Source organism: Notamacropus eugenii, chromosome 4 (genome assembly GCF_028372415.1).
Source record: "Notamacropus eugenii isolate mMacEug1 chromosome 4, mMacEug1.pri_v2, whole genome shotgun sequence".
Taxonomy (NCBI): Eukaryota; Metazoa; Chordata; class Mammalia; order Diprotodontia; family Macropodidae; genus Notamacropus; species Notamacropus eugenii.
Window position 1 is genome coordinate 372,428,876 of NC_092875.1, and position 21,981 is coordinate 372,450,856.

The window sequence follows — 21,981 nt, forward strand, 5'->3', positions numbered from 1 at the left end:
AGAGGTCTGCCATTTTAGCGGGGTACCAGCTAGAATCAATCTGGGCTTTCCCAAATCATTCCAGAGAACTGGAAATACAAGGGTCATCTCCATTTAGATAAACACTCCAAGGTACCATTTTTACAAACATTACATATTAGTTATTGGGAGTGTTTGCATTCATCTGCCTTCAAATAAGATTTAGGGAAAAAAATATTTGCAACAAAATATCATTGTTTGGCTTACTTAGGGTGTTGTTAATGAAACGGTACCACAGACTTTATTGAGCATTTAAAAAATATACACAAGGAACAATAGCTTCTTTGTTTCTCTGTATTTTCAAAATTTGACTTTCTTCCAATCAAAGAACCCAGTTTCACACATGAAAAGGGCACTTGTTTCTACAGTGACTGTGTGCAAGCTTGCTCAGTTCCCAGCACTATTGCCTTCCCTTATCATTGCCATTATTTGAGCTTATATATCCAGTTGCCCAGGAAGCAAATTCCAAGAGTGCTCATTCCTAACTTGTTCTTTCCGATTCTAATTCTCCATAGAGTTCAGCTAACTTTTTAAACTCTGGCCCCCAGTCACCAAGATAATTATAATCCTGGTCTGAGTGTGTAGTTGCCGAATCCAGGGAGCTGATGGACCCAGCTTCAGATCTATGGCCCTCATATGCATATGTCTGTAGAGAGTCATAGGGGGGAACACTGGGGTCAAGGTCTGCCTCTGCCAGTCTTTGTTTAATAAATTCCTGAACATCTATACTCTCAAGAGTGGACGAAGGCTGGTGTCGGGGTGTAAGCATCACTTCCGGTCGAACATCTCTTCTATATTTCAGCTCCTCAGCAGCCGATGGGTTCCTCAGGGCTGTGATGTCAAAGGCTTCTGTATCTTCCTCCCCACCCCCTTCATCATCATAAGTGACCACATTTTCCCTCACGTCCTCCTCGGAAATGATCAAGGGCTCTTTCTTGCTGCGTCTGAGAGTGATGAAGAGAATCACAATTGCTGAGGAGAAATTGGAAGAAAGTTTCAGAATTAGGAAAATTAAAAGGCTAAAGATTACACATATGGTTTAGGAATGAGAGAAAGTGGGTTAGGCTATTGGTTTGTTACATTTTAATAGACCTTATTTAAGGAGATAATGCCAAAGGGGGCAGGGGCAAAAAACTTAGACTTTTCCTTATTTCTCTACTTAAAATAGTAGCCTTTTCTCTTCCTTTTCTTGCTTTAATCATTTTGCCCTTTGCAACTAACATAGCATAACTCAATAATCCTCTGTTCTCTAAGAATATCCCATGAGAACATGTAAACATATGTAATACAATAAGCAATGGAGATTCCTCCCCCTTCCCCCAGCTGTGGTTAGTAATAACTAGGAGGCGCAGTAAATCTAAGGCTATTACTTGAAATCAGTATGACCTAAGTTCAATTCTGGATTCAGATACTAGCTGTATAACCCTGGGCAAGTCATGTAATGTCTGTTTGCTTCAGTTTCCTCAACTATTAAACGAAGATTGCAATAATAGCACCTACCTGCTAGGGTTATTGTAATAATCATATGAAATAATGTTTGTAAAGTACTTAGCACAGTGTCTAGAGACTTGGTCTTAGATGTTATATAAATATTAGCTATTATTTATCTAAGTTTTGTGTTTAATAAAGTATTTTCCTCACAATCACCATGTGAGGTAGGTAACATAGATATAATTATCCCCATTTCAGAGATTTAGGAGCTGAGAGTCTTGGAAGTGAAATAATTTACATAGATTACACAAACTAACAATTGTGACAGCACTCAAACCCAGGTCTTCTGACTTTAACACAATTGCTTTTAGAAACTATGCCATGCTTTCTGTTGAATGTTTCTAGCACAACTTTCTAAATTTGGAGAGGATTAAGACCTCTGTGGGAATGAAAGGTATCCCAAGTGGATTCAGATTTATTCTGACATGGAAATTGATACCGAAGTCAGGTTTATCCATGAGCAGCAAAGTGACTTATGAACATAAAAGGTCTTGGTTTTTTTTTTTTTTTTTGCTTTGTTTTGTTTTACTAATGTAATAATGTCTATGGCAAGGCAGAGGAAAGAATGATTCCACAAGCTAAGGTTTCTAGAATATCTCCTACCCTATAGGTCATTTAGAACTTGTATTAATAACTATATTGTACATTTTTCCCTTTAAGGCCTCTGACAATATGAAAATATACCAGCTATAAATATCAGGTGCTGAAGAGTTCATCATTTGTATTTAGAGAAGTTCCCTTCCTGAAAGTTCATGATATCAAAGAAAACACAGGTTTGTTCAGAAAAATTCAAGTAAAAATGAAAAAAAAAATATATGTATATATATACACACATGTATATATGAATAAAATTAATAGTATCTATGTGTGCATGTATGTACATATGTATATATGTTAATTAACAGAAAAGTATAGTATATATAACACAAAGTATAGTTCCATGAATAGAAAGCTGGCCTTGAAACCAGGAAGAGCTAGGTACCAGAAGCACCTCTGGTGAATACTGATTGTGTAACCCCTGGGCAAGTCACTTAAATTCTTGATTCTCTAGGCAGTTGTCTAACACTTAGTTGCTGGGATGGTGCTGTCATGCATTGGGAGAAGGGATTTCTTCACGTGGAGTTCCCTCTACAAAATGAAATCATGGGGTCAGCCCCTGTACTTCTATGACTAAAACTAAGGCTACAAGACAGAGGCAAATATTGGAGCTCAATTTAATTATTTACCCACTTATTGCTCACTTATACACCCAATTGATAAATGAATGATCCACTCAGGCCTGTTTATACATATAGTCTAAATTTCTATATCGAATAGGAGGCAGAGGAATGAAATGGAAAAATAACAACAGCAAACAGATTTTGAATCATAGGACCCAGGTTAGAATGCTAGCTTTGCCACTTACTACTTATCTATGTGACTTTGGGTGATGCAATTAACCTCTATGGGCAACCGTTTCCTCATAGGTTAAATAAAGGTTTGGGACTAGTAGTTCTTGAAGTCATTTTCACTTCTACATCTTGATCTGATGTGCCTTCCATCTTCATGTCTATCATCCTAAAATGTCCTTCTCTTGCTTCCATCCCATTCTTCTTCATTCTTTTGGAATGTCTCAGTCGGAAATTCCCACATCCTTAATTCTCAAGGTTATGGGACTGAAACCTCACATGCAAAAACAAAATTTACTTGCCCAGTAGGAAAGGAAAAACAATATTTCCTTAACCTCTTAAACTGGCAATTAACTAGCAAGTACTTCATGAGCAACTGCTATGAACCTGATATTGTATACAGGGGATAGAATAAAAGATTATGTAGATAAGATCCCTACCCATAAGGAATTTTAAAAACAACCAGGCCAAAAAGATGAAAACAAAACAATAATAACAACAAATTACTGTCAGCCCTAATTGGATACAAAAAGAATTGTAACTGTAATGAAAAGACCTATGAAAGTGGGAGTTTGGGGAAAGGTTGCTTCCTGTATTGTCAGATAATTGAGGCAACTGGTGGTGAAGGGGATAGAGCACTGTGCTTGGAACTTAGGAAGACCTAATTTCAAATCCACCCTCAGATATTTACTAGCTGTGTAACCCTGACCAAGTCACTTAACCTCTATTTGTTTATTTACTCAGCTATAAAGTGAGAATATAACATATCATCCTATCAGTTACTGTGAGGATTAAATTAGAGAGTATTTTTAAATGCTTAGCACAGTGCCTGGCATACAATAAGTCCTACATAAATGCTTATGCTTTTTTTGTTCCCTTATCTATGCTTCTCAGAAGCATCAGAAAGAAACCTGCATTTGGAGTCCAAAAACCAAATGTAGAGAAAAGAACTTTGGTACCTACCTCTATACTTGTGACATGACTAAAATATTCTCCTGAATGCAGTGCTTATGTTTCGAAGAAAAGCAATTTTTCTTTAGCAAGATTATGAAGAGCCTAGTGCCATCTGAGGTATACAATAAATGCATATATTTCGGAAATGGCCAGGTACCAGAAAGCTCTGACATTTACATTTTAGTTAAAAAGAAATATAATTCAAAGCTGAAATAGCATCCTGAAGCTAACTGATTTCATTCTATCTACTCATTTAGATTTATCACCTACTATATTTCTCAGGCTCCAGTTATGATTAAATGAGGAGGCTGTTCTAGATTGCAACACCTATTTCTGCTGACTATTTAATTTATTGTAGTATAGCATTTTTTCTTTCGTTCAATAAATCAACCACTTTCAACAAGAAGAGATGGTTGGTGGTTAATGTCAAAGGGAGTTATGGGAGTGTACAGAGAGGTAAATGAGGTCAGTGGAATTTTAAAGGGTATAGAGCTAATTTAATGTCAATCATCAAGGTTTGCTGGTACCAGACATGATATCCACAGCCTGTAACATTACAAGGGACTTTCGTGATCATCCAGTCATAGCATTCAGTTCAGATTTTTCCATTATTTTATAGGTGAGAAGACAGAGTTTCTGAGAAACTGACTCCCCATATGCTTAATGGAAATTAAGACTTGACATACAGATACATATTAAGTGAGTATACCAATAGCTAGAAAAGAGTAATTAATTAATTCATTAATAAAATGAACAATCAATTTATTCTAAGAACACAAAAAATAGCATGAGAAACATTTTTATTAATATGTTATAATGTATCAAACTGAAATCAAGATCTAGCATTCTATGAATAACAAGTGTAAATTAGAGATATTCTCAGTGAAAACAGGTATAAAACAGGGTAATCCATGATCATTATTTCTATTTCACATTATTTCAGACAAAAATATTAGTTAGTGCAAACCAAAAAAAAAAAAAATGTGATGCACAAATTAAGGGAATAAGTATTGACCACAATGAGGTAAGTATTTCTTTTCCAGAAAATGTGTTTGCATATATATTTTTTATATACAAGAAACTCAACAACTAAAGTTAACTGAAGAAAAAAAATGAGTTTACCAAGGTATCCACATGAGAGATAAAAAGCAGAAAAATCATCTACATTTTTATGTCACTAACAAAATTCAAGTATAATTAGTAAAAATGTATTACTAATAACTAAAAGGGTACTAGTATTTTGGCTTTAACTTACTGAGAAACAAATATAAAAACAAAATCTAAATGATTTTGACACATATAAAAGAAGACTTGAATAACTGGAGTAATAGCAATAGTACATAGCTAGGTCAGGTTAATACATAAAAATGGCAGTTTTTCCGGATTAAGTCTAATTTTAACACAAGTTCAACAGTTATACATGTTATATATAAAAGATAAAGATAAAAGGATAACAAAGTGTGTTACAGGTGTGTGTATTAGCAAAAACATCAAGGGGAGGAAAGAAAGAAATGAAATATAAATTATCCAATTAAAAATTAAGATAATTAACAGAGTTCACTTCTTTAAATATCCAATATTGTATAAAAATATAAAAATAGATCAATGGTAAAGAATAGAAATTTAGTTGTAGATGCAAGGTTATTATTGGATAAATCCACAGTTAGAGAGCAAATTTTAAAAGTTGTCATTATCTAATAAAGATTGTCCTGAAAATTAGAGAGTGAAATGGTAAAAATGAGTTGAGACCTACATCTGCTACCATACTTCAATACTTCTGTAGATCCATGGTATCTTTGGCATAGGCATTGTCTCCAAAGCTGCATGTTAGAACTCATTCACCCCTTCTTGAATGAATATTGTACTTGTCCTTTGAGGCAACCCCCTTCAAGTACCTATACAATGTATTTGAAGACTTCCTTCTAGATCTTTCCAGATTCCTCAGCTATCAGTCCATCTATTGGGTTATCCATTTATGGTCCCTTGCTCTTGCTGCATAACCAGCTCACTCCCTTTTCTAATAACCTATATCCTGGATGGTATTCTTTACATTTCTTTCTCCACAGATACTGTTTTTGGTAATATTCTGTAGTCTACCTATATCAAACATATATCTTTCGTTGTCCTTTGAGTCACCCATATATTTTATTTCTTCAAGACACTGAAAAACAAATGTGTATGTGTATGTAAATAAAAAAAATAAATAAACATTGGGATGTTGTTTCCTGGAAAACTTTTCCTAAATTGTGAGAAGATGGAACCCGCTGTGGTGATTTATAGACTTGATCATTCTCTTTTTATATTAAGGATACTTTTAAGATGTGTTTATCTCCTCATAAATCTTTTTCAGAGATGAAAAAGTTACCGTATGAGATAGGGGTTGCAATCATCTTTTGTGTGTTTATTTTTACGTTTTGTTTTGTTTTTGGTAATCAGATAATCATAACATAATGGATTTATTGAGGAACTGGAAAGGAACTTTGAGGGAATGAGTGTGACCCTTCTTCATTTCAGAATCTTTGTGATCTCATATTTGGGATTCTCTTGGCAAAGATACTACAGTGGTTTTCCATTTCCTTCTCCATGTCACTTTATAGATGAGGAACTGAGGTCAGTAGGGTTAAGTGACTTGCCCAGAGTCAAAAGAGCTAGTAAGTGTCTGAGACTGGATTTGAACTCAGGTCTTCCTAACCCCAGGCCTGGTGTTCTATATACAGCACCATTCTGGGCAAACTATTTAATCATGTTTGCCTCAGTTCCTCATCTATAAAGTGACATGGAGAAGAAAATGGCAAACCATTGCAGTATCTTCGTCAAGAAAATCCCAAATATAGGGTCATAAAGAATCTGAATTGACTCAACAACAACATTTTTCCAAATGAGGAAACAGTTTCAGAAAGATTAGATGACTTGCTACCAAGGTTACTCTGTGGCAGAAATAGAATTTAAGCCCAGGCACTCTGAATCCATATACCTTGCTCCAGGATTGTGTTCAGTCACTTTGTAGAGCATATTCCTCCAGACAATTCAGACAGCCAGCTACTTTGCTTTTGACATTATCACCTCCAGGATAATTTTTTCTCTGTATCCCTGGGCTGGTCCATCTGCTCTTCTGGATTTCATTTCTCTTAACTGCTATTTCCTCTTCCTCACAAAGTCATCCTGGATAGCTATGCCAGAGTCCAAATGAGCTGCTCTACTCTCATCAGTCACATCAACATAGCTTTAGAGAGAAAAGGGACATTGGAGGGCATATAGTCCAACTCCCTCATTTTTCAGGTGAGGAAATTGAGACCAAAAGAAATCAACCAGCTTGCTCCATGTCAAATGGTTGAGTAGCTGAATAAGGATTTGAACACAGATCATTTGAAAAATTCCACAATTTTATTACACTGTTTGCTTGTAATTTTTTTTTATATTATCCTTATGTAAACATCAGTGCATTATGAAAATATTTTGGGATCTATTCTTTTAATCTTTTTCTCCCTGTCTTTCCATCCAAGAAAACACAAAAGACATGCTTCCACTTAGCTAAGTTCATTCCCCAGTTTATTTTGTAGAAATAATGTCAGTCTTAATATAGTCTATTTCCTCCAGAAGCATGTCAGCTTTCTGATCATTGTACAGGAATCTCATACACAGGAATGTGAAATAGATGAATGGACCCTTTCTTTACTCCAATAAGTATTATCAGCTAATGATTTTATATGGCCTGTGATTATTAGTAATTATTAACATTATTCTTATTTATCAATATACATTTAGTCAATCAACTAATACATGTAAATTCAGGAATAATTAAATAGGATAGGTTCTTCACTACAAAAGGCCTCAAACTCTTAGAAAAGACTCCAAACTGTATATTGGATAATCAGAAGTTTACTTGCTATGAAGTTTATTTGCTTAATCATAGGAAGTCAACTAAATGACCTCCCTGCTTTCTTCCTGCTGAGCAGGGAAACAAGCCCAACATGACAGAGGCCACCCAATGATTTGGAAGTTCTCCCAGTCATTTCATTGTTCCTCTACCCTTCATCACTCCCTCATTGCTCAACTTGGGGAGACAGCTAGGAGCATTTGGCCAATGAGTGATCCTGATTGCCGGCCTCCAGCCTGCCTTTCTACTGGCCCATTATCACATATAGATTTTTGACATCCGTTTATTGGCCTAGCCCATGTGTCTGCTCAGTAGCTTGGTTGGACCTTCTGAAAGGCTAAGATAAGTCTGCCAAGGTCTGCTCGTTAGCCTGTTTGTCAGCCCATGATATTCTGTATTTTGTGTAGACTCTCTTAGAAAGTCAAGGAAAAGGTCTATCCACCAATAAGACTGTATTTTTAGTTTGCTTCATCTGTATTGCTTGGGTATTAAACACTATAAAACTAAGGCCCTGGAGAAATGGGATATCTCAAATTGTGAGAAAGATCTGAGGTCCTATTCATTGAAGGAAGTCAGGTCCTTTAATAAATGATCATTGGCTTGGAACTCTGCCTCAGTGGTTTTTTCTTGCTGATTGGATATTTTGGAATCATAACCAATAGTTAAATTAATATTTATGTATTCTCTAATAGTTGTGATATTTGATGTCTTCTATCACTTTTTTACAATTCTACTAACTTCATTACAAAAATACATGAGTCTCACAGAATGAGAGGACAAAACTAGGTTTTGATCTTCATCCTAGAAGGGAGTGCCTAAAACCCTTGAAAATACATGGACATCTAAATATAAAAGTGGAGTGGGAGGGAGTGGAAGAATGTTAATTTAACTCTCTCTTCCTCAAAAGAAATTGTAAAATTCTTAAAGAAAAGGGGGTGAGTTTAATTATATAAAATTATTTTTCACAAAAATTGTGTATCCAGATAAAAGAAACCTATAATTAATATGATAATAATAATTCACTGACATGTTTTATTTGTACAAATGATTTCACATATATTATCTCATTTAAACAGTATAAAAGTCTTTTGAGATAGGAACTATGGCTTTATTTTTCTCTATTTTAGAAATCAGGTTGAAAGACGTTAAGAGTGAGCATTCATGGTCACATAGATAGTATGAAAAGGAGAATCTGAATCCAGTTCTCTCTAATTATCTTCATTAAATTAATTTAACAAGCATTTATTAACTATACAAGGCACTATACTATTTATGGGGGAAACAAAGACTAAAACAAAATAGCCCCTGCTCACCAGCTTATATTCTATTGGGATTATGCACAATGTATATATATGAATAAATTAATGATAATGAATAATTTATACAATGGGAATCCAAAGTTATCTGGGGGTGTGGTGAGAGGACAATTACAACTGAGGAACCCAGGAAAGCCCTCCTGCACTTTTCCTAAGCCTGGAAGCACTGGAGCTACAGATTCTAAGATTCATAGACAAGAAGACAGGAAATTTTAGACATGAAGAACTGACCATGCAAAAGGGAAGGAAAGGAAAATGAAATGGCCTTTATGGAAAATAGTAAGTGGGCCACTTGGTCTCAAAGCAAATTGCTCAATAAAAATGATTTAAAAGATAAGGACCTAATAACTGAGCTCCATTATTGTTTTTTATTAATATAATTTATTTATTTTCAGTTTTCAACATTCACTTCCACAAGATTTTGGATTCTAAATTTTCTCTCATCTCTCCTCTCTCCCCACCCCAGGACAGTATGGACCCCACCATCCCTTTGCTCAGTCTGCCCTCCCTTCTATCACTCCCCCCCTCTCCCATTCTTCTTCCCTCTATTTTCCTGTAGGGCAAGATAGATTTAAGGAATTCTTCTCCTCTTTGACTTTTCCTTCCTCTTTTCCATTTGGGGTAGTCTAGTTTTTAAAAATGTTATTTTCTTCAGCATTTTTTTGAGACTAGTTTTTAATGGTTTTCTTGCCTTACTCTCATTTCTCTTCCCAATTTTTCCTCTACTTCTTTTATTTGATTTTCAAAATCCTTTTTGAGCTCTTCCATGACTTGAGACTGTTTCATATTTTTCTTGGAGTCTCAGGACGTAGGAGCCTTGACCTTGTAGTCTTCTCATTGTATGTTTTCATCTTCCTCATTGTAAGAAAATACCTTTTCACCAAGAAAGTAACCTTCTATAGTCTTATTTTTTTCCACTTTTTTTTCATTTTCCCTACCAATTTGACTTTTGAGCTCTCTGTTAAGTGGAGGGTGTACTGCCCTAGGTTTCAGAGGGTTTGTGCAGCTGTTTTCAGAGATATCTCTAGAGACCTCGAAATTCTCAATTCCTCCAAAATGGTATAATCAAAGGAGAGGTTTTTCACTCCTCTCCTGGTCTACGCTCTAACCTGTGAGCAACCACAAGCATTCTTTTCTGCCCTGGAACTATGAGTAGGATTCCCTCTCCACAGCTGTCACCAGCTCTGCCACTCCAGTGCTCCTCCTCACTCCAGGACTTTTACCATGGATTGTGACCCAGATCAGCTGCTTGCTTCCCTCACAGTCTATAGGCCAAGAGCTCCAGAAGCATCTCTTGCTATAGTAGTGGCTGCTGCTGTGCTGAGGCTGTGGCTGGATCACATTCTGCTCTCACCAGGTGAGAGAGATCTTTGAAACTGTCTTTGGCATTTGTGGGTTGAGACGTCTGGAAATCACTACACCTGCCAATGATTCAGCGCTCTGGGGCCTGCTCCATTCCTGTCTGTGCCAACATGGCCCATGCTGGGCTGAGTTCCACTCTGAGCCTGGTGCAATAGACCCTTCCTGGCAGCCTTTCAGACTGTCTTGGGCTGGAAATCTGTTTCACTCTGTTACTATGTGGCTTCTGTTACTCTAGAATTTGTTTAGAGTCAATTGTACAGGTATTTTGAGGAGTTTTGGGGCAGAGATCAGGCAGGTCCTTACTTCTACTCTGCCATCTTGGCTCTGCCCCCAGAATATTCAAGCTACTTTATTCTTGTTAACCTGTAAAGATAATATGACATCAAAGATATCAGAGATTCTCTCCAACTCTAGTAGAAACAACTATTGAGCAAATTTGGAGGGATTCTACTGTTTTATTTTCCTGTGATCTCAGCACAGGGACCTAACTGGCTATCAGCATAAAAATCACAAATATATTACCAAGGAACATAGCATATGGGATTATAGGTTAGGGAAGTAGTATACTATACGTAGCAGATGCAGAACTGGGTTCAAATCCCACCTCTGAGACATTTGGTTTGTAAGACGCTGAACAAGCCACTGACTCACTAATTGAAGTAGCTGAAGAATAGTTGCTGATCTGCTTTGCTGGCTTCCTCACCAGGAATTCTCAGCATTAATGAAATCATAGCCCTCAACCCATTCTCCCACTAAAAAACAAACAAAACAAAACAAATACAGGGTGAGGGAGGAGAATATCTCCCCTTCTGTAGGTAAGGTGAATTTTAGTATAAGTAAGGTGGATTTGAGTGTGTATAAAGGGAAATTTTGTTATTATTTCTTGGAGTTCAGTTTCCCAGGATCCATAGCCATACCAATCTCCAGTTCCCAGGTACTAGATATGAGTTCCCACAGTTATGGTTCAAAACATCTCCCCCATGCTTGTGCAGAGTTCTGCAATGGTAAATAACATAAACATCCCCTGGAGCTGTGCAGTGAGATACAGGAATGGGGTGATGTAAACTTGTGAGGCTCTTGCTGACAATATGTCTGCTTTGTCTGTTGGCCTATAAAACGGGTGGTCATTACACAGCAAATGGGGAACCTTTAGGGCTGAATGCACAAATGCTGTGTGTATTTCAACTGGCCCCCATTAAGGCTTGGGGGAACCTTAGGGTTAAATGTACAAGCTGCAGTACTGTGTGTGCCAACAAAGTTTGGGGGGAATCTGTGTTTGCCTCAACTGGCCCCCATTGAGGCTTGAGGGGATTTAGGGGAAGTGCAAGTGGTGCCTGTTTTGATTGACCCCATCAACACATAAGGGTAGTTGCCCCCCTTCTCACCAGCCCCTATGAGAATGGTGATTAGGGAATGTTGTAGGAGTTTGTGGTCCTGTTATCAGTAATCCTATTCTGAGAGAACTAGATTAGAATAAAGTAAGATTATTAACCCCTTCTTAGCATCTTTCTCATCTGACCAAATCAAGAGTGAACCTGTACTAGCAGCCATCAAGTGTGCTGTGTTTATCTGTCTTAACACCTTCCATCCATACATTTATCTCAATGGGAAAATGAAGTCTTCCTTACAACTAACAAAAGAAAAAGTGAAGTGAGAAACCAAAACAAAATAGAAAAGGGAATTCTTTGTGAAAACAACGAAAAAGGATTTGATCAGGCAGAGGGGAATAATGGCCCCCGGCATGGGGTTGGAGAGAAGAATGTGATATGACAAAGTAGAAAAAATGAATGAAAAAGAATCACTGGAAAGATAGAGCTAAGTAAGAGATATGAGGCTGTTTCCACAGAGAAAGTAGCAGTTGTCTGTCCTCTAAAGAGTGATGAAAAAACTATTGCTGCTTCTAGGTAACATATCATCCACTAAAGATCACAAGAAGGAGAGACAAATAAGGGTACTTGGTGACTCCCTGAGATAAGGGGTAAGGAAGTAGTTATTCATTAATCTGATAACAAGGAGAGATTTGAAGTTTTCCCAAGTTACTGATGCAGGAGAGACAGAACCTTTCCAAACCTGTCAGATGAGAGAACTGTTATCCACTCCTGGTGACTTAGGTGAGCATAAATAACACTACCAAATGAAACCTAGAAAATGTTCCTAAAGATCATGAAATCTTTGGGAAAAAATGAAGACTTTAGGGTCATTTTCATTACTGCTATTATTTGAAGACAGTCTTCTAAAGAAAAATGTAAATTGGGAAAAATGGCTAAGAAAAGGGTATCAGAGAATGGGAAATGGATATCTGTGCTGTGGTTTAAAATGCATAAGTAATAGGATCCTGAAGAAAAATGGGATGTACTTAGTGACTGATAAATTCATATTTGGAGATCCACCAGGGCTGTGGAAGGACCTAAGTTATTCAAAAGGAATAAATTAGATAAATGAGAGGGCACAAGTACAGTAGTATTGGAATTGCAAAAAGGCAAACAAATTCTGAAGAATTTCTTCTAGCTACCTGACTGGTTGTAGCTGGCTGGATTCTAAATTGCAAAAGACCTAAAGCAGCCTGATGCTTTGATCTTTCTAGATCTGAGATCCAGAGATATCAGAGAAGCTCCAAAATTAAACTACATTATAATGGAAAACCAGAATGTAGTAGTAGAGAACAACAATCAATTAAATACCCAACAGAGAGTTGAAGTATCCAAAAAAAAAAAAGAAATGTGATGACATTGCATGATAGCTCTCAAGTACAAATTGCCGCTGACCATGTATGCTCTCAGACCACTTGTTGCTTCCATGAGTACTTCTTCACATGGAGTTATTTAGTCATACATGTTCCTTACCTATGTCTTCTTTCACAATTGTTTCCTGATCACAAATGTTTACTCTTTGTATTACCTACTCATGGAAGACATGGAAGTATACATGAGGCAAGTATATATAATGAAATCTTTATTGTTACTTATTTTGCTAAACTGTTTGACAAAGTATCTTTTGTTTTGAAATAGTATGGCTTCCTCTTGGTCTAGCAAAACTAAAACTAAAGCAATATATTGGTTGGAGCTCATGAGCTGTTATTTTAGTTGGATGTTGATTCACAATTAACTCAAAATTGAGATAATTTTCTTGGAACCTTCATGTGACTGGAAGACCCAAGTGCTACACTTTTAACGTTAAGGTATTTATTTGCAGAATCAAGGAATTCTATTTTGCTTATAAAATGATTATCAAAAAAATTTATCCTACATTTTGTTCTCTAATTAGTCTTTTTTTAAATAAAATCATTCTGGTATTTGATAAATAAAGTATTGGAAATTCATAAAAATGTAATATCCCAAGGTAAAATTCTTAGAGAATTTTAGAGTTTGAAGGGTCCCAAAAGATCAACAAATCTAATCTGTCCCTCCATTTATAAACAAGTAAATTGAACCCCAGGAAGGACAATACTTTAATGGAAGCCTACTATGAATAATGAGGAAAGTAATATTCTTGCTATACACTAACTTGGTCAAAACATATCTGTGCTCCACTTTTCCACTTCCATTTTTCAAAAGAGCATTGGCAAGTTATGTGGTATCCATATATAGACAATAATAGGATAGTGATGGGATTCTAAATCATTTGACAGAAGGTTTAGTTAAAGAAACTGATGGTATTTATACTGAAGAAGAAATAACATGTGGGATAGAGAGTGCTAACAGTTTTCGCCAACTATTTAACAGGTTGAAATAAGGAACTCTGTTTTGCTTGGATCTAGGGAAGCAAGGCTATGGATACACTATGGATGGCTGGAAGTTGTAGAGACAGATTTGTGCTTAATATGAAGAAAGACTTTATTAAAGTATGTTAGGTAACCAATTGCCTACTTAGGACTAAATCACTAGAAATCTTCAAATGAAGTTAAATGACTGTTTATAGAAGATATCAAAGAATACATTCAAATTTTGCTATAAGTAGGACTTGATAATCTGTGAGGTCCACTAAAATTCTGTGTCCTGATCATTTTCAATGACTCTTGCAAGGTCACACAATCAATTAGTTCTAGATGTTAGGGTGGAACCCAGGTTTCCTGCTTAGGGTTTAATATATCTTCTACTATGTCTGGCCGTTGTTTTGTATTGTTTAAAATTCAACATCATTCTGATACCAGATTTGAACTCATCTTCCTGACTCCAGCTCCAGTAGATAAGTATCTATTGCCTTATCTAGCTGATTCAGTCAGTTTATCATCATCAAGTTCAGTTACTCCTCTTTTAGACCACATATGCTTTGTTTAAACCATATATGTCTTGACCCAGCAAGTAGAAGAAAATTCCATGAGATCAATGACTTTCTACCATACTGTGCAAACTCATGCTGGCAATGTCTGGTTATGTTTTAATGACCTAATTTTCCTCCCACCATATTCCTTATCACCTGATAGGCTAAGATATTATATCCACGGTAAAAAAAAATCCCACATCTTTATTGAAAATGATATTGAATTACATTACCTATATATGAAGGATTCTAATAAAAAATAATACATTCAACTATTTTAAATGTTATTTTCGGGGGAAATTAATATTTCTTGCTTGTATCTCAGAACTTTTTTCAAAAAAAGTTACAAACTTTAAAGACAATTTTGAAAGATTTGAGAACTCTGATCATTGTAGTAACCAATCATGTTTCCAGAGGACCAGTGATGAAGCTTGCTATGCACCTCCAGATGTAAAAGGATGAACTTGCAGAAGAAGGAAAAGATATACTTTTAAAAAAATAGCCAATGCAGAATTCATTATACTGGAGTATACATATTTGTTAAAATGATTTTTTTTCTTTAATTTACGATTGGAATGGAGATAAAAATGCTTTAAAATCAAATGAAAAGTAAATAATAAAAGATGTGAACAATGTTTATCATTTACAGGTCATAGATATAACTGGGTAATCACAAAAGCTTTGATACTTATGTTGTTCCTGTTCATCCTTCTTTCTGAAAGAGAATCTTAAATGTAATATCATGACTTGCAAGTAAATTGGATTTGAGTGAGGCAGAATGGTGAAATGTCATAAACCTCCCCCTCTTCTCCAGAGCCATCAGAGTACAATGGCAAGAAAAAGATCAAGACAACTGACAATGACCCAGGATGCCGTAAGTGACCCTGACCTTTCTAAATTAAAGTCTTCCCAGGTCTCAGTTTGTATGAGGTCATGCCCAATTAATGAGTAAGGGCTAGGTAAGAATAAGATGACCCAATTTACAATCACAAAGATATTGATCTGGGATGGGAAGATCTTCAGAGTTTCTGGCCAGAACCGAAAACGATTACTCATTCAAAGCAATCAAAATCTAAACAATGAGCCATAGAGGCTTGGGCTGTGCTTATTATTGCCCATTCAGTGAAAGTCGGAATGATTTGAATTTAAAGGCTAGTCAAGAAGCTGCATTTAGAACACAATGGGCTTTTTAGAGCCTGTTTTTCAGAGCTATGTTTCAAGAAATAAAAATGAAAACTTCACATTACAAAGGTAAATTGAATGAGCTTTTTTGAACAAAAAGGAGAAAAGATGAGGAAGAAGAAGAAAAAGAAGAAGAGGAGGAGCAATGTTTCCAAACTTCTGTTCAAATTGACAGTTTGGGTCCCCAAAGGACATCTCTTACTCTCTGATAACGTGGTAAAGACAATTAATACAAAATCTTCTTCTAAGAACCTGGGTCATTCCTTCCCGCAAACACACAAAGCATCCATAGGAGGAGTAGGCTTAGACTTAGACCATAATAGTAATGAGACATATGAGTAAGAAATATTTATATGCACAAATTGTAAATAATTTGGAACTTATGTCTACTTTTCCTCCCCTTAAAAAATATATTTTTAAACTTTCAAACCAACAAAATGTTTATTTCACCAAAAAAAAAGAAAAAGGAATAAAATGGAAATGATTTCTGCATCATGATTTTTAGGAGATAAGAATATAAAATATCAAAATATTTTATTTATATTTTCTTTTCCCAAAGAGTGAATTTAGCATTTTCACGAGTCAAAATATGTCACTGATCTCCAAATATATATGAAAATAATTGAAATTTACATTTAAAGTTCCATTATTTGCCCAATTATGACATAAGGAAAACAAAAACAAAACAAAGAATCTAAGATAAATGACTCTCTTCTCAAATTCAGATGTTATTATCCAGTCTTTGAAACCCTGAAGGCAAATTTCTAAGGGAGGTGGGAGTATAGTAATAGAAGAGCAGGTCAAAAGGAAGGCCACCAAAAAAATCCCTAGTGCTTAACACACTACCTGACATGGAAGTCCTTAATAAATATTTGTTTCATTTCTTTTTTTTCCTTATAGGATATATTCTTGTTGCCTCCCTCAATAAGCCTCAGCATGCACTTTGTTTTAATCCTTAAGAAAATATTGAAAGAAATTGAATGGAAGGGGTTCAGGAGAGACAGAAGGATGAGATCATAACATTAGAGCTGGATAATACCTAGGAAGTCTCTAATTTTACAAAGAAGGAACAAGAAGGCTTAAATGACTTGTCAGTCCAAGTTCACATAGGTAGTAACAGGCAGGATTTGAACTCTCTAACTTCAGTTCAGGGTTCTTTAATCTGCGTCATTCTGTCTCCCAATCCTGTTAAATGTCAATGAAATTAGGTAACCATGGATGCTCAGTATAAATTACTATTTGGATTAGGACCCTTGTACTTCCAGGACATGAGGTAGAGACATGTCTCTTCCAGATTCTCCCCTTCATTGTGGGAACCTAGACAAACACTGTATATGGTGGAAAACTCAAAGTTCCTCCTGGAGGAACAGAACAGGAAGAATAAATATTTACAAAGCATATATAATAATCACAAATATGATAATTATTAGACTATATTATAATAATTAGCGTTTATACACTGCTTTGAAGTTTGCAAAGCACTTTACAAATCTCTCATTCTAGCCTCACAAGAACCCTGGAAGTTAGGTCCTATTACTATCCCCATTTTACAGATGAGGAAGCTGAAGCAGACTGAAATAACTTTTTCAGGATTACAATTAGTAAGTATCTGAGACCTTATATAGTTTGTAGGAAAAAAAAGTCAATACCAGGAGTGTGCTAGAGACAGCTCCAGAAGGCTACCAAAAGCTCATTGTTAAATTTTCTGTTTGAACATTTACATTCCACAAATCAGCAAATACTAGCAATTTGGGCTTGAAATATTTTTAATTGTCTAGACTTCAAACTGATGGTGAAAATGTCAATAAAACAAATTATACTTAAAAGTACACTCATATACATTTTTGAGAGACTATTGTTAAACATTTATTAGCACAGACCTGCCAATAACACTTTTATCCTTAAATATGTCAATGCTAGTGTGTCCTGAAGCTGGACATCTTCCAGTTATAAATATTCTCATCAGGAGAAGGTTAAAAAAATGAAATTCTTTACTTTGGAGTGAAAATAAGTAGTACAACTACAGAAATTCGAGGAAGAGAGCTCAAAGCAGTGTAGAGAAATATAAATGGTTAAAAATCAACACTTAAGGAAAATAACATTTTTATAAAAATCTGTGCTAACAGTGTATTCAGTCCTTGACACCAATTAGAACTTCTTTGTACATCACCAATAAAAGAGATCAAGAATTATTATTTCAATTTTAGTCAATCATAATATATTTATGTATATATATGCATATATATATATATATGTATACACATAAAATACAATTTCAACTATTTTCTTCTATATACCCCGGAAGCAGAGGGATAAAGACTTAAATCTCTTTGAAATCAAGCTCTATTTAAATATGAAGCACAATTCATCTGCCAACTCAAAGACTGCTTTACATATAGCATTTTATAATTTAGCTAACAAGATATTAGACTATTCACCAAAGGGTTTAGGCCACTGAATTGCTGATTGAAGAATTTCTCTAGAAAGTCATTTCCCTGTCCCTTTTTCTTAAGTCTCAGACTCTGTTTAAATGGATATTATTTCTTCCCAGACAGATTATTAGATAATATCTATATAAAAATTAAAAGTAACATAACCTGTACTTTGCCAAGCATTTTGTCCCCCAAAAACTTTCCATTGGCTTCTTCCTCTTGGAAACTGTTTCACGTAATTCGATCAAAACAATTTCCAAGGTGTTTGTGATGATTTTCTAGTATTGGTTAACCAGTGGCATGTGAAAACCAGGAATTCCAGAGCATACTGGCCTTTGGTGGTTTTGATCCTGCCATCTTTGTAACCTCCTTTAGTGGCCTGTTACCTAGATCTTTGGCTTTCTATCACATCTGGAGAGCTTCACTTTTGCTACATACCAGCCATTTTGGGGACATGTTAAGTAGAGCAAGAAAAGGAAACACAATAGCATTAAGTTTCGGTGGCTTACCCAAGAGAATGAGGACACAGAGAAGAATTGCAATTAAGGCTCCTGTACTTAAGCCAGCAGATGACAGGAAAGCTTCAGCATGGCAGGTCCGCACACGCCCATCTCTCTCACATGCACATACCCTGATGGTGAGGGTGCTGCTGCTGCTGAGAGAGGGGATTCCACCATCAGAGATCATAATGGGGAGATAATACACATCCTGAATAGTTCGACTAAATCTCCTCCGCCTTGTCAGAATGCTGGCTGTGTTATCTATGACAGACATAAGCAAAATAAAATGTATTTAGTAAAACCATGGTAGTTGGCATGCATTACTCTTAATGAAAAGCCAAATAGATATATCAGTGAAAGTTCTGTTTAAGCTTTGTAGAAATTGGACAAAGAGACAGAGAAGGGGTAATTTTGAGGATGAAAGTCAGTTTTACTTAGACAGAACTGATCTGTCTTACTTCTGACCACACACTGACTATGCATTCCTGTGAAAAGCTCAACCTCTCAGTGCCTTGGGGACCTCTTTAAGACTATAAGCTAAAGAACAGGTCCTGATGTAGATAAGTAAAAGGAATTTCCCCACCAGGGGTTTCCTATAACAATGAAACTTCAAGTCCATTCCAAAAAAGAATTAATTATTGTATGTTCTCAGATGGCAGACCCATCCTAAGCCCAATGCCAGAAAGATAAAGTCATCATTATTTTTGACTATTTCAATCAATTTCCCAGTCTATAAAATTGCAGCAAAGAAAATAATGACAACTGAAAACCATATAGGACTTTTTAAGTTGGCAAAGCTCTTTACATAGATTATGACTCACAATAACCCCGTGAAGTAAATACAAACATTATTTTACAGATGAGAAAGCTGAAACTGAGATAGGTTAAGTAATTTGTAAAGGAATACTCAGGAGGTAGGATTTGGTGCCAGGTCTGGAGTAAGGAAGACTTCAGTTCAAATCTGGCCTCAGACACTTAGTAGTTGTGTGACCTTGGGCTAGTCACTTTATTTCTATTCACCTCAGTTTCTTCATCTGTAAAAATAGTAGCATCTACCTCCCAGGATTGCTGTGAGCCTCAAATGAGATAATTGTAAAGCATTTAGCATAGTGCCTGGCATATAGTAAGCACCACATAAACATTATCTGTTGTTGTTATTCTGGCTCTAGGTACAACTTTCTATTCATTGAACTGTCTTGCTCCCAAGAAATACATGGATGTGTCTGACTCTGGGTTAAAATATCCTATTTGAGAAGTCAAATCAATCTCATAATATTTCAGCACAACTTTTTCTTACAAATAGTTTACCCAATTATGTTAAGTAGAACTAGTTTAAGAGCAAAAACAATAATGAAAACAAAAGAAACAGAAAAGACTACAAGCAAATGTTGGCAAAGGAAAACTGTATTATAGTTACTGGTATAGTATTAGACATGTTCTACATTGAGCAAGTAGCAGCAATATATTTTTGCTTCTTGTCAAGGGCCACATGATTTATTTACTAGCTGTGTTAAAATTTAATCTTGCTCTGGAATCCCTGACCCTCTTTCTAAGTAGTATAGTAAAGTCATGAATAAACAATAGAAAGTAAAAATAGCAGTAAGATTGTAAAGGATAACCCAGAAGTCATTTATAGACTGTCCCATAGATCAAAGGAGAATGACTTTCCAATTATATCATATATTAACTAAAAATAATATATTGAAACTATTTGCTAATTCAGAAAAAGATATCTAACTTTTGTTGTCAGGGCCTTTTAGTTTCATAATCTGTAAAACCTCAAATGACCTCTAAACATCCGTAGCAAGGCCAGCAGAACACTAGATGTTGCTGATAAGTGGATATGTTAATGAATTAACCCTCCCCCTATACTCTTCCATCTACTAAAGATCCATGCTGCTTGACTCTCAACCCTTATTATGTATAGGACTCCCTCCTTTCCAGTACTCTTCCCCAAGTCTTGTGCCTTTTCCTCTACTACCCCGATCTCTATTCCCACATTGTCTCTGTTGCTTTTCATCTCTATGGTCTCTGTGCCATTTCCCCTGCACTCTCTGTATCTTGTTAAAGTATGATTGAAGCATTATTCACCAGGGTCATTATGGTGCCTCCCAGAGAGTGCCCAAAGATGCAAACATGCCTGCCCCTACTTAATAATTCCATAAAATAATTAGAAACACACCAACTAAATGGCCATTTGGGGATGACAATATCCATAATTATCTCATAGGGTTATTGTGAGATCACTTTATACATTTTTAGACACAAATATAATCCAGACAAATGTGATTCTTTTTCTTCATCAACATTTTGAAAATTAATTAGCTATGTGAACTCCAAAATAAACGATCAGCCATAATATGGAAATAACGAGAAAATGGTTCTTGAAGGACCAAACAAACTGTCTACTTATCTACCAATTCACATGCTATTGTTTTGCCATCCATTTCTTGATCTCCTTCCCTTTGGAACATCTATTCATTAGAGGTAAAGATTTGTCTGACCTGGTACTAAGAAGCAAAAGCAATAGACAACTGCTCTGGGAAAACCTACAGGTATATCTATGCTGTCCAGAGGTATTCAAGGGCTCCTTAACAAAGAAAGGGACATTTGTCCTGCTAAAACCTACACAGACATTTTTCCTCATTGCTTATTACTAGAAACAATCCGACAGAAAAAAGAAAAACTTCCTGCTAATTCAACATAATATACTTCAATAAAAAAATTTTTTTAAACTGAATGTAAAAAATATTTTCTATTCACCTATGTAGGTTATGCATATAGATATACTCACAAATACACATATACCTTTCTATACAGACGTGCTATATGTATGTATGTATATATATATGTATATATATATATATATATATATATACATATATATATATATATACATATATATATATATATATATACACACACATATTGTCAGGATACTATTAGGAGACACCCTGTTTTTTCCAGAGCTAAGGCCCAGCAAGCAAGCTGTGCCTTGTGCTTGACATAACAACAATCCTTTGAATTCACCCTCTGGGTGAACTCAGCCAAAACAAAATCCCAGAATTGTTTCACACCAGCACCAGGTGCTCTCTGAGCTCAGACAAGTATGCACAGTACCCATGTTTTGGTCATGAAGCCCTGTTATGAATCAAAGTTGTCTCATGGTTGATTTTACCCCTCATTGTCAGGGCTGTACAA

General features: G+C 35.7%; 1 protein-coding gene across 1 annotated transcript in view; it reads right to left on the reverse strand.

The window, feature by feature from the left end:
• Positions 1-212: 212 nt before the first annotated feature.
• Positions 213-21,981, reverse strand: part of CDH18 (cadherin 18) — a 673,500-nt gene continuing 651,731 nt past the window's right edge. Inside the window, exons 12-13 of the mRNA XM_072605468.1 lie at positions 18,790-19,041; positions 213-990 (exon numbers count right to left, since the gene is read on the reverse strand). Coding sequence (XP_072461569.1) covers positions 500-990; positions 18,790-19,041 — 743 coding nt within the window. The 3' untranslated portion in view covers positions 213-499. The remainder of the gene's footprint in view (positions 991-18,789; positions 19,042-21,981) is intronic.